The sequence below is a fragment of the Tiliqua scincoides genome, chromosome 7 (assembly GCF_035046505.1).
Source record: "Tiliqua scincoides isolate rTilSci1 chromosome 7, rTilSci1.hap2, whole genome shotgun sequence".
In the NCBI taxonomy this organism is placed as follows: domain Eukaryota; kingdom Metazoa; phylum Chordata; class Lepidosauria; order Squamata; family Scincidae; genus Tiliqua; species Tiliqua scincoides.
The window spans coordinates 1239207-1252472 of NC_089827.1; the positions used below are offsets into that span (position 1 = coordinate 1239207).

General features: G+C 47.2%; 1 protein-coding gene across 1 annotated transcript in view; it reads left to right on the top strand.

Moving 5' to 3' along the window:
* The window catches only part of SEMA3A (semaphorin 3A), a 126421-nt gene that overhangs the window by 104390 nt on the left and 8765 nt on the right, over positions 1-13266 (top strand). Inside the window, exons 11-14 of the mRNA XM_066634656.1 lie at positions 180-271; positions 6588-6629; positions 9571-9728; positions 12934-13001. Of these exons, the coding sequence (XP_066490753.1) occupies positions 180-271; positions 6588-6629; positions 9571-9728; positions 12934-13001 (360 nt within the window). The remainder of the gene's footprint in view (positions 1-179; positions 272-6587; positions 6630-9570; positions 9729-12933; positions 13002-13266) is intronic.

The window sequence follows — 13266 nt, forward strand, 5'->3', positions numbered from 1 at the left end:
TTAGAGACGCTAAAGAACTTTCTAGAATATTTTTGAAATGTGTATTCTGTGGAATCATGTTGAAAGAGCGCAAACTGCATAATCCTCTTTTGGAAATATGATAATTATATATGGAAACATAAAACTTCTGTTGAGCTGAAATTGGACTAATAGAAACTCTCTCTTTCTTTCATTCTCAGATATTGGGACAGTTCTGAAAGTCGTTTCAATTCCTAAAGAGACTTGGCATGATTTGGAAGAAGTACTTCTGGAAGAAATGACCGTCTTTCGGGTGAGTTGGGTGGAAAGCCTGTTATCAGTCTCAGCCTCCCGCCTACAACACCCCCACCACCACTGCCCAGGACAGCTGCAGGGTGAGCTGATTGTGGGAGAGGGCTGGGACCCTCTCTGATTAGCTTGTCAATTAGGCCCTAGTCAAAATAAACCTTGGGTGTTTTCAGTGCCAGTTGTGAGCTAATAACAAAAAAAGGATATTGCTGACACTTTTTGCTCACTGGAATGTTAAAATTAATAGATATGACCTGCTTGCAATTTACAGTTAAAACCATCTGTGTATCCAAAGGACTCTGTCTTCACCACAAAAAAATATACAAAATTAACTCTCTGTAGAGGCATCTGTCATTCAGTCAAGGGCATGGTTAAAGCCTATTATCTGAATCTGAAGATTTTTATGACGTGATAATTAAGAATAATTTTATAAAGTACACAATTTGACTGTCTGAGGAGATTGTTGGCATGGTTCTCAAAACCGATTTCTAGAATGTGTTTTTTATTTAAATGTGTCTTAGGCTGCGGATCTGTACACACTTACCTGGGAGTAAGTGCCTTTGAATTCAATGGGGATTACTTCTGAGTAGACATGCATAGGCATGTGCTGACTATCCTGTACTCATCAGGAACACATGCAAAATGAAAAGATAGGAACAAAAACACTGATTATGCTATTGAGGCTGCAATCCTGTATACACTTACCTGGGAGTGAGCCCCATTAAACACGATGGAAGTTACTTCTGAGTTAACAGATGTAGGATTGTGCTGTTACAGTGAAAGCCTATGCAAGTTTACTCAGAAAAAAGCTCCACTGTGAGCTCCGCTCTCTGGTAAATGTGTTTAGGCTGCATCCCTACAGCTCTTGCCTTTGGATGGCTATTCTCCCAATCGCCCATTACAAGCAGGGAGATCGTAGTTTGTACGGCCTGGCCGGAACATGCAAGGCCCTTCCCCTGCGAGGGGATTGGTGGAGGGCTGTTGCTGGGGGGTGCAGAGGTATTTTAAGGACACAGCAACAGCCCCCCTTCCTTCTTTGCTCATGGGCACTGAGCGGACACCCACCCACCCGTTACGCTGAGTTTTACTGGTCGGCATTTGGGGCCGGGTAGGAATTTTTTGCTGCTTGTCAAGATTGGACAACGACAGGCAGTTTTTTCGCCTACCCCAGATTGCCATGGGTATGGGGCTGTGCCCCTATAAATATAATCGGTCACTTTATGTTGGCAGGTGATGCAGTAGAGGCGTGCTTGGGACTTTGGAGTGCACCTTCAGATGGCATAGGTAGGGCAGAACCCAATAGCAGTCCTTAGGGGCTCAGCGGCACAAAGACATTGACTGGGGCCCTGGCCAGGACTGCGGGGTCCTCCTCAGAGGCTCAGTGGCTCGAGGCGGCACAGCCCGCGATCCGACTGCCTTCCCCTTAAGGGACAGACCTGGATGAGCTGCGTCGCCCAAGAACGGGGCGCAGCTTGGAGTCGGGTGCACATCCAGCCTGGGGGACAGATTTGGTTCTGGGGCCGCCCAGTGGTCCTGCCTCCGCACCACACAGGGGTTTTTGCTGCCCCTGCAACTGCAGGTCTCAGCCTCCTTTTTGTATTAAAATACTAATAAAGTGGCCCTTTCCCATGTGTGTTGTCTCGAGTGTTCATTGAACACTGCCCAGACAAAGAAGTAAGTTCATTAAATTTAATTGGACTTACACCCAGGGAAATGTATATAACAGCAGTTCCCAAACTTACCACTACTGTGATGCCCTCCAAACACTCCAAGGAAGAGCACCAGGATGCAGGTCTCTTGTTATCTGGAGTGCTCCTTGGGGTATTTGGTGGGCCACTGTGATATACAGGAAGCTGGACTACATGGGCCTATGGCCTGACCCAGTGGGGCTGTTCTTATGTTCTTAACTACAATTCCCAGGAAGCCTTGCAGGTCTCTTGTTATCTGGTGTGCTCCCTGGGGGATTTGGTGGGCCGCTGTGAGATACAGGAAGCTGGACTAGATGGGCCTATGGCCTGATCCAGTGGGGCTGTTCTTATGTTCTTAACTACAATTCCCAGGAAGCCTTGCAGGTCTCTTTTTATCTGGTGTGCTCCCTGGGGCGTTTGGTGGGCTGCTGTGAGATACAGGAAGCTGGACTAGATGGGCCTATGGCCTGATCCAGTGGGGGTGTTCTTATGTTCTTAACTACAATTCCCAGGAAGCCTTGCATTTCTCTTGTTATCTGGTGTGCTCCCTGGGGCGTTTGGTGGGCCACTGTGAGATACAGGAAGCTGGACTAGATGGGCCTATGGCCTGACCCAGTGGGGCTGTTCTTATGTTCTTAACTACAATTCCCAGGAAGCCTTGCAGGTTATCTGGTGTGTTCCCTGGGGCATTTGGTGGGCCGCTGTGAGATACAGGAAGCTGGACTAGATGGGCCTATGGCCTGATCCAGTGGGGCTGTTCTTATGTTCTTAACTACAATTCCCAGGAAGCCTTGCAGGTCTCTTGTTATCTGGTGTGCTCCCTGGGGCATTTGGTGGGCCGCTGTGAGATACAGGAAGCTGGACTAGATGGGCCTTTAGCCTGATCCAGTGGGGCTGTTCTTATGTTCTTAACTACAATTCCCAGGAAGCCTTGCAGGTCTCTTGTTATCTGGTGTGCTCCCTGGGGCATTTGGTGGGCTGCTGTGAGATCCAGGAAGCTGGACTAGATGGGCCTTTGGCCTGATCCAGTGGGGCTGTTCTTATGTTCTTAACTACAATTCCCAGGAGGCCTTGTAGGTCTCTTGTTATCTGGTGTGCTCCCTGGGGCATTTGGTGGGCCGCTGTGAGATACAGGAAGCTGGACTAGATGGGCCTTTGGCCTGATCCAGTGGGGCTGTTCTTATGTTCTTAACTACAATTCCCAGGAGGCCTTGCAGGTCTCTTGTTATCTGGTGTGCTCCCTGGGGCATTTGGTGGGCTGCTGTGAGATCCAGGAAGCTGGACTAGATGGGCCTTTGGCCTGATCCAGTGGGGCTGTTCTTATGTTCTTAACTACAATTCCCAGGAAGCCTTGCAGGTCTCTTGTTATCTGGTGTGCTCCCTGGGGCGTTTGGTGGGCCGCTGTGAGATACAGGAAGCTGGACTAGATGGGCCTATGGCCTGATCCAGTGGGGGTGTTCTTATGTTCTTAACTACAATTCCCAGGAAGCCTTGCAGGTCTCTTGTTGTCTGGTGTGCTCCCTGGGGCATTTGGTGGGCCGCTGTGAGATACAGGAAGCTGGACTAGATGGGCCTATGGCCTGATCCAGTGGGGCTGTTCTTATGTTCTTAACTACAATTCCCAGGAAGCCTTGCAGGTCTCTTGTTATCTGGTGTGCTCCCTGGGGCATTTGGTGGGCCGCTGTGAGATACAGGAAGCTGGACTAGATGGGCCTATGGCCTGATCCAGTGGGGCTGTTCTTATGTTCTTAACTACAATTCCCAGGAAGCCTTGCAGGTCTCTTGTTATCTGGTGTGCTCCCTGGGGCGTTTGGTGGGCCGCTGTGAGATACAGGAAGCTGGACTAGATGGGCCTATGGCCTGATCCAGTGGGGGTGTTCTTATGTTCTTAACTACAATTCCCAGGAAGCCTTGCAGGTCTCTTGTTGTCTGGTGTGCTCCCTGGGGCATTTGGTGGGCCGCTGTGAGATACAGGAAGCTGGACTAGATGGGCCTCTGGCCTGATCCAGTGGGGCTGTTCTTATGTTCTTAACTACAATTCCCAGGAAGCCTTGCAGGTCTCTTGTTATCTGGTGTGCTCCCTGGGGCATTTGGTGGGCCGCTGTGAGATACAGGAAGCTGGACTAGATGGGCCTATGGCCTGATCCAGTGGGGCTGTTCTTATGTTCTTAACTACAATTCCCAGGAAGCCTTGCAGGTCTCTTGTTATCTGGTGTGCTCCCTGGGGCATTTGGTGGGCCGCTGTGAGATACAGGAAGCTGGACTAGATGGGCCTGTGGCCTGATCCAGTGGGGCTGTTCTTATGTTCTTAACTACAATTCCCAGGAAGCCTTGCGGGTCTCTTGTTATCTGGTGTGCTCCCTGGGGCATTTGGTGGGCCGCTGTGAGATACAGGAAGCTGGACTAGATGGGCCTATGGCCTGATCCAGTGGGGCTGTTCTTATGTTCTTAACTACAATTCCCAGGAGGCCTTGCAGGTCTTGTCTGGTGTGCTCCCTGGGACATTTGGTTAGCCGCTGTGAGATACAGGAAGCTGGACTAGATGGGCCTTTGGCCTGATCCAGTGGGGCTGTTCTTATGTTCTTAAACCCAAAAGTGAGCGATGATGACGCAAAACACATCACACGATGACATCACCACCATTCACTTCCTGGTTCAGAGGCCTAACAAGAGCCTCCAAAGTGTGCAGCCACACCATAGAGGAACATGCTGCCCGCTATGGTGGGGGAATCAATCAGGAGGAGTAGGGGGAAGGACTGCACTCGTGGAGTACATGCACCTTTCCTTGACATAAGATGGAGACAGGTGAGCTGAAGAGCAGAAAAAGGCAATCTCGGGAAGCCATTGGATGGGACACCCTGAGCAGTCTGTTCTGCAAGTGCCTGGAAATGTACCTCTGAAAGTGTCAGGTCTTGCAGCATAGTCAAGGACTTATTCTCAGATCGCATAAAATATCTTTGACCTTATTTTCATTGCAGGTGCAGATAGAGTCTGAAAGGGATTTTTTTCCCTGTGCAAAAGCAGTTGAGTCCCATATAGAAATCTGATAGGAGTTTTCAATGTAGCCCATCACTTTTGATTGCTCACATATCCCTGGGGTGGACAGATCTAATTTTCTGTCACCAAAGAATGAATTTAACAGCCTGAATTGCAGTGTGCCAAACACAATGCTTTTCATTTAGCATTCCAGCCAAACTGAAGGCATTCCAGATGGATGACAATGATAACAAATGCCTTTTTAACCTGGTTTGTGCAGCGTCTCCCCGAACAGCTGAGCAAACATTTCTGGGTAACCTGTAATTGATGCCTTCCAATAGCAAGTGCAATAAGCCATTTGCAGTGGAGACTTCACTGAGCCATATCCAGTCCTCTGTGGGATAGATAAGGGCCTGAAATGTGCAAACGTGTTCTAAACGATATGAATGTACCTGGATAAGCAGTGCTGGGGAACCGTAAGGCTACTGAAAGACTCTGACACTTAGGATGGAATTATAGGCATCCTCCAATACCTACGGCTCTGGTATTGATGGATCCCAGAGCCCCTGAGCACATTACCTTCTGTTTTCTTCACTAGCAAGCGGGCACGTTTCTGGCATTTACAGTATAGACACTAGAACAGGAATGCAACAAGAAGGCAGGCAGTCTGCATGCTGGGGGGACTCGGAACATTAAAAAGAAGCAGGAAGTCTTCCTGCTTCCTGGTAACTTCTCCCGCTGTAGCATGCTGGCTGCCTGTCTGATTGTCACATGAAGAAAAAGAAGGTAACAAATGTGGGGGGCATGAAGTATTGTAAATATAGTGTTCCCTCGCATCTGTGATTTCCATATTCATGGGCGGGGCTGGAACAGCGGCGTAGCTGGAGGGGGCGGAGCAACCAGTCCAGCGGGGAGGCTCAGCGGGGCAGGCAAGCGACCCCTCCCTTCAGAGCCATTCCCGTCGGGGGGGAGCGAAACTGAGCCGTATGGCTCCGTTTTGCTCCCCCCGCTGAGCCTTTCTGCTGAACTAGCTGCTCCACCCCCCTCCAGCTACACCACTGGGCTGGAATGGATCCCCCATTGATCCATACAGGAATACTGTAGTCAGTGGGGAGCTCCTACCCAAAGTAACAGACCTGCACAAAGTTCCCCCTTGCTTCCCATACTATTTGGCACATTTGTCAATGTGCCCCACCAGCACCACCCAAAGATATGGAGAGAGAATCACACAACAGAAGTGAATTTGCAAAGTGTGATAATGAGGGAATTCAGCTAGCATTAACCAAGGTTAGCTTCAGTATAGATCTAACGCCTAACCATGGTTAAAGCCAACAAGCAAAGAGAGGCAGAATTTGTACTGAAAATGTGAATTCCTGAGGCTGGCTCCCAATTTACAAATCAGTTTGCAAGGAACCATTGTTATATCTGTTTCCAGACCTTTGTAGAAAGAAATGCTTGATTAATTCCTATGTCGAATTTAAACACACGCGGTTAGACAGACACAAATGCATTTGAATGCATCCATAGCAACAATACTGTTTCCGTGTGCAAGTCTGCAAGAACAATCATCGACAAGACATCCAGTTCTCATCCTCTTAAGGAAAGCAGCTATTTAAAATCAAAGATGCTTTAAATAACTCTAACTCTTTCTTCCAGGAACCAACAGCTATTACAGCAATGAAGATTTCCACAAAGCAGGTACTATACACAATGATTACGACTCTTGGATGTTTATTGGGCTCCATATTTCAGAGAGGTTAACTTGGCTCCTTGAATGGATATTTATGCCAGCTTCATCCTGTTCTTTCCATAAAAGTGTCAACTTTCTCATGGAAAATCTGAAAGGCAAGGAGGAAGAGAGACTGTCCTTGTTTGTGCTCACAAGCCTGTTGGTGGATTCTCAGAAACAAGTCTTTGGCTGAATCTAGAGATGTCACGTCACCAAGAGGCGTGGAGTGGTTCACCGCACTAGATTTTTAGTGTCGCTGTGCACGGCTGAGGGAGGACTTCCCTGTCCTTCATGGTTGTCAGCACAGCTACCAAAATTTCCCTGCCTCTTCCTTTAGAAGCAGTGGCCACGAGAGGATCCCTGGTCAAACAAGGAAGCATCAGCCAGCTAAAGTAAAGCACTTAGTAGGAGAGTTAAGCACACATTGGGAAAGGTTCAGTTAAGCAACTACACCAGAATTGTAGCCTTCGCTTGCTTGCTTTAGATGTGTAGGGACCGAAGACAGGGTGGGCAGGTGAGGGCAGGAGGAAGAGTTGAAGGGGAAAGAGATAGGCATTGGGAGTCCCACATGAATTAGGACGGCCTGCTGCAGGAGTGGGTAGTAAAACAAAATGAAGGTTGCAATCCTATACAGTTGGCCCTTGGTATCTGCAGGGGATCTGTTTCCAGATGCTTGTGGATACTGAAACCCGCAGATAATGGAATGTGGGTTTCAGCAATCGGGGCACCTCCAGACATGGCCAGGAATATCTTCTGGTTGATTCCAAAGGTGTTGTGAAACTCTGGGAAGCTGCACGTGGCCTACCCACACTTCAGAAGACCTGCTGGACCCTTCTGAGATACACTTCTATTTTTTTGCTCAACTGAAGGTGCATCTCAAGAAGGCTCTAACAGGCCTTCTGAAGCGTGGAGATCACACACAGCCTCCCTGTGCTTCAGAATACCTCTCTCCTTATGCTGCTGGAAGACTCTTCCAGTCGTGTCTGAAAGATACAGGGAGGCCCTCATGACCCACATTGGGTCAAATCTGCAGGTCCCGAACCCGCAGGTAAGAAGGGCTGACCTGTACAGTTTAACCCGAGAACGAGCCCCATTGACTATAATTGCATAGGATTGCGCTGTAAGGAGAATGTTTAAAAAAAAAAAAAAAGATGCATATAGGCCATTGATGTTGCTTGGGATGGAAAAGGGGTCTGGAACACTGAAAGGCTACCTCTGCCACCTCAAGTTCTGACCAGTCCAGCTGGAAATTCCACTCTATGTTGGAACCTTGCCTTAAAAGCATGTGTTTGACATGAAATATTCTGTTTGAATCAGTTTCCTTACACATGTTATCACCTAAAGCAACAAAGGTGTGGGGAGATGACATTTAAAAGAATGTACTATTACGGGGAAAACTATTTTCAAAAAAAGCTGTTAAGTGCACACTCTCCCCCTCGCTCCCTCTGTGTGCGCACATGGTACCAGAATGCTCTGCTTTTGATTATTTTTACAAGAACATTCTTTTTAAAGGAGCCGATTACACAGTATAATGAGCCGTGAGTTTAAGTACAACTCCCCGATCAAAGGCCTCTTTATGTATTCAGGAGGGATTACAATTCTCCCTGATCCTTTAGAAAACAATTTTACAATATTAAAGTTCTCTCCAGTGAAGAAAGCCAAAGTTATTCATGCAAAGTAAAGCCTGTAAACTTATCAGTCAATTCTTGAATGAAGGCAGAATGGGTGGCGGGGTTGGGAGGGGGGTGATGAACATTTGGATTTCCAACCTTGTATGAAAGACCCTTCATTTGAGAGCATGTTGGTTCCTGACTCTAGAACCTCTTATCTTAAATGCCGTATTCTGTTAAACTGGGGATTTTTGTAGGAACAGCGCAATGAACTTTATGCCCCAGGCAGAGCAAAAGACCACAATCAAACAGCTTTCCCCTTCTAGCCCTTCCTTGCCCACTCATCCTGTAGTCTGGACAGAGCTACTTTCTCTTCATGGAAGCAGATAGGGGAACTTGCACCTGCAAGTGTTCTCTGGAAGGATTAGGAGCACCTGCGGAGCTCTGGTCTGGAGCCAGTGCCTTTTCCTTCAGAATTTCCCATGTGATCAGGCAGTGTGTGATCACTCTATCTGTATAAGCTTCAGGACAGTAAATAAGATTTGCAGAGGACTCAACGCACAGGCATCCTGGTCCTGTAAGTCTGTTTTAGTTGTAGCAAAGAGTAGTTTGTTCCGCCACAGCAAAAGAGGCATCTTACAGAGAAAATATCCTTCCTCAGTCTCTTAACGTGGGAAATTCAGACAGGTAGCTGGAGAAAGGCTTGCAAAATCGAGTGAAGAGAGTCAGTGCAAATGGAGTTAGTTCCTAGTTTTCACTGTGTGTTGGAAAACACACATTGTTTTCCTCAGCACCAGGATGCAGGTCTCTTGTTATCTGGTGTGCTCCCTGGGGCATTTGGTGGGCCACTGTGAGATACAGGAAGCTGGACTAGATGGGCCTAGGGCCTGATCCAGTGGGGCTGTTCTTATGTTCTTAACTACAATTCCCAGGAAGCCTTGCAGGTCTCTTGTTATCTGGTGTGCTCCCTGGGGCATTTGGTGGGCCACTGTGAGATCCAGGAAGCTGGACTAGATGGGCCTAGGGCCTGATCCAGTGGGGCTGTTCTTAACTACAATTCCCAGGAGGCCTTGCAGGTCTCTTGCTATCTGGTGTGCTCCCTGGGGCATTTGGTGGGCCGCTGTGAGATACAGGAAGCTGGACTAGATGGGCCTATGGCCTGATCCAGTGGGGCTGTTCTTATGTTCTTAAAAGAGAACATTCAGGCTTTGTGGGGTGTGCCTCCTGCATCAGTGCTTTCTGTGTGCACCAGGATGGCTGACAGTGTCTCTCTCTTTCCCTCCTCCCTCTTGACAAACAGCAACAGCTCTACATTGGCTCGTTTTTTGGCGTCTCACAGCTCCCCTTGCACCGCTGCGACGTGTACGGGAAAGCCTGTGCTGAGTGCTGCCTGGCGAGGGACCCCTACTGCGCCTGGGATGGCTCCTCTTGCTCGCGGTACTTCCCCACTGCTAAGCGGTAAGGAGAAATTGAGGCGTCTTCAGCGCACATCACGCCTTTAACTGATAGCTTCACCTGCTAACCCAATGTTTCCAAGACTGGACTGCATGTAAAAATTGCTGGGACAGAGCAAGGACCCATCTAGTTTCCAACGATGACCAGTCAGATGGCTCTAGAAGCTCACAAGGATGGCATGCAGGAGACGCCCCCCTTTCCCCAGGCCTCTTGACATGTGCTGCTTCCACTGCCACCACCATGTTTTCTCCTCTAACTCCAGTCTTGGAGACTGCCTTTGCATCCCCCAGGAATGCACAAGATGACCAGGTGTGGTTTGAAATGGACCACAGTTTTACAGGAACATACATACACAAGACTTACAGTGGTCCTAAATTTACTGCCACTACACTTCCTTTGGGGGCAGGTTCCCTTCCTTGGGGGGAGACGGCAGGTGCAGTCTGTTCCCCCATGAGCCTTCCCATCCTAGCTCTAAGCCTGAGATTTTCAACATTGTTGTTCTCCGGGCACACTGACCTCTTTGGTCTTCTTGTCTCCTGTCATGTCACTTCTGGCTTCTGGGTAAACTCTTTCAGGTTCTGTGGCTCTGTTTTTAGGGCAACTGTAGTAATGAATTTTCTGTCCCTCTTCCTCTGCCGGCAGATTGAATGCCATCCTTGTACACCAACCTTTCTGTCAAGCGGCAAAACAGTTCCGAGATGATTTCCTATACCAGTCTGTGTAGTGGTATGGGATGGTCTGCTGTTTACAGAAATAAATGAGGCAAGCTCCCCACACCCCTGAGCAAAACTACTCTTTGGATTCTGGCCATTGTAATTAGGGGGCAGGAGATATTGCTTTGCTTGAACTCTGTTTTCTGTGTGATAAAACACAAACATACAACCATGCAGCATTTACGTGGACAGGTTAAATGCTTTTAATACTCCGAAGAAAATTGGGCCTCTAGATCATACCATTTCTTGGCGGATTGAAAATGATTTCTCCTTGTTGCATTGTGAAGTGGCTGGAAAAAACAACAATAAAATAAAGCCTGAATGGAAGCAAAATGAGCTTTTAAAGCACAAATTCCTTGATTGCAGTTTGAAAGCTTGTTAGATACCAGTTGTGCAACTGTGGTTGAGTTACCAGCTTCTTACCTCAGTGGAGGACTAATTTCTTTAACGGCTCTATTCCTGTGCACTGTGAGGTGTTGGTTGTTAACCTAAGACACGTGTACAATTCTGTGTTTATATCTGGAATACAGGAACTGTCACACAGGCCAATTCATATGCAACGACTTTCTGGGCAAGCTGCTCTGTTCCATGCAGATTTACTTTAATATAAGACCCAGTTTGGCTTATACCCAAGTAAAGGTGTATAGGGCACTCCTAACTCAGACATACTTGGCACTGATCTCACTGGCTTAATGATGCAAAAAGTCACGAAGAGAATAAAACCAGAACAGTACAGGTCAATATTAATTAGACACAAAAAAAGAGATACCAGTTCTTTGGAAAAGAGGCTACGGCATTGAACAGGGTCAGTTGCTCTCCTGCTGCTGAAGACAGGGCACTTAAGGAGTGCCTCTTAGCCCAGTTAGCAAGACCACATCAAGAAAGAATATGGCCTGTTTCTTGATCATCAAGATTCCCCTTGAAGAAGGGCCTTTTCCTGAAAACCATCTAGGATTTTCTTGTTTGGGGGTTATAACTGCACCCTTTTAGGCTTTCCTTCAGCTCTAATGGGAAAAGTCACCTCCTCTTCATTGTCTGTTTTACAAGTATGTTTGAGAGCTCTGTGAGTGGGGAATACTTTGTAGACTCAGGCAACACAACGAAAATAAGTCCCGGAGAGTACAGCAGATGCTGGGCACTAGGAACAAGTGTGGTTTTCTTTGGGGTCCTTGACTCTTGGTCACGTGGTTTCAGGATCTGAAATTCCATCGTTCTCAGCCACCTAATCCTCTTGTTTCCCTTTGCATTGCTTTGCCGTCCCTTTTTTTCTCCAAGTGGAGTGTTTGGCCTCTAACGGCATCTTTCTTCGCCCTGTTCTTTTCTTCTCTCTAAAGCATCCCTTTTAACAGATTGAATCAGGGCTTTGAGCTACTGCTGTTTTGGCACAAAGAAAATAGACAAAGCGAACACAATCGTAGCAACCCAAACAGGAACAGACGATTTCAAATGCTTTTCTCTTCTGTAAAATGCATTTTAAAAAGTGACCCAAAACTTTATCAGAGCAAAGAGAGTAAGAATATCCATGGAGGGATAATTTTACTTAAAGCTATGTAGCGATGCACTATAATGAGATTCTGAAAGGGATTCAAACCACAAACTGGACTTCGAACATCCCAAATTGCAGCCTTCTAACCAACACATACCATTCACCCCATTTTGTGGAGGGTTCTGTGGCAGCTTTTCAGCCATCTTTTTAAAAGAGCTTCTAAGGTTAACTTATACTTTATTCTGCTTATACTTAAGCTTTAAAGTACTTCAAAGACATGAGGAAAATATGGTTGGTCCTCCTCACCATTCTGAGGACAGATATGACCCCCACATTTATCTCAGTGTTCTACCACTTGGAACAGTCACAGCCTCCACTACCAAATCCAGCAGAATGGCAAAGGTGCCAGTGCTGACCAGTCCCACCTTCCCAGGAACAATGTGGCATTTGAGATGTGGCTTCGTTTTCAGAATGTGAAATGACTGAGGCCACCTTGTGCATGCTGAACTCTCATTGATCTGAATGCCGACACATCAGACTGTTAATTTAGTCCTCGTCAATACTCCCTAGAGGCCTTGCCAGCTACAACAGCATCACATTGGCATTCATGCGCTGGAGGTATTGACTTCCCAGTGCAAAGATATTGACAGAAAATGGTTTTTAATGTTGTTCACCAATGTAATTAATTCTTTCCTTCTCCTGTGACTTTGGCACACTGTTCAGTAATATATCTCCTAATATCTCTGATCTTATTCCTAGAGTTGCCATCTTTCTTTACTGGCATGCGTCTGTGCCTTTTATCTGAGCGCAGAGATTTTACAGGCTTTTCCCAACATTTATGTCTAGCCCAGGAAATGCTTCACCAGCTAAATCTCTGTGGTCCAAGCCAAAATATTAGGACCAGTAAAATGCTCTTAGAATATTTTTTTTCATAGATCTCTAGCACTGATACAAATTCAGTGAATGAATATACTGAATATTGATCAGGTTTTCTATGTATTTCTTTTAGACGCACGAGACGACAAGATATCCGAAACGGAGACCCCCTGACGCACTGCTCTGACCTCCAGCATCATGGTAAGTTGTAGACAATCATGCAGAAAGAAAGACACACCCTCTAGGTTTGCAAAGAAAGGCAGGATGCAACCTTGGTATCAGGCCTGCATATTTTCAACTCATGCAGCTCGACTGCTCCTCAGCTCAAATCTCTGTCTGACATGCCCCAATGGCTTCACCTTCATCATCTTGTAAGAAGCCAGTGGGCAGCACAGGGAGTCCTCAGCACCATCTTCTGTGACTTTCCCTCCAAGAATGGCAGAATCCACCTAAACGCAGTTGCTCC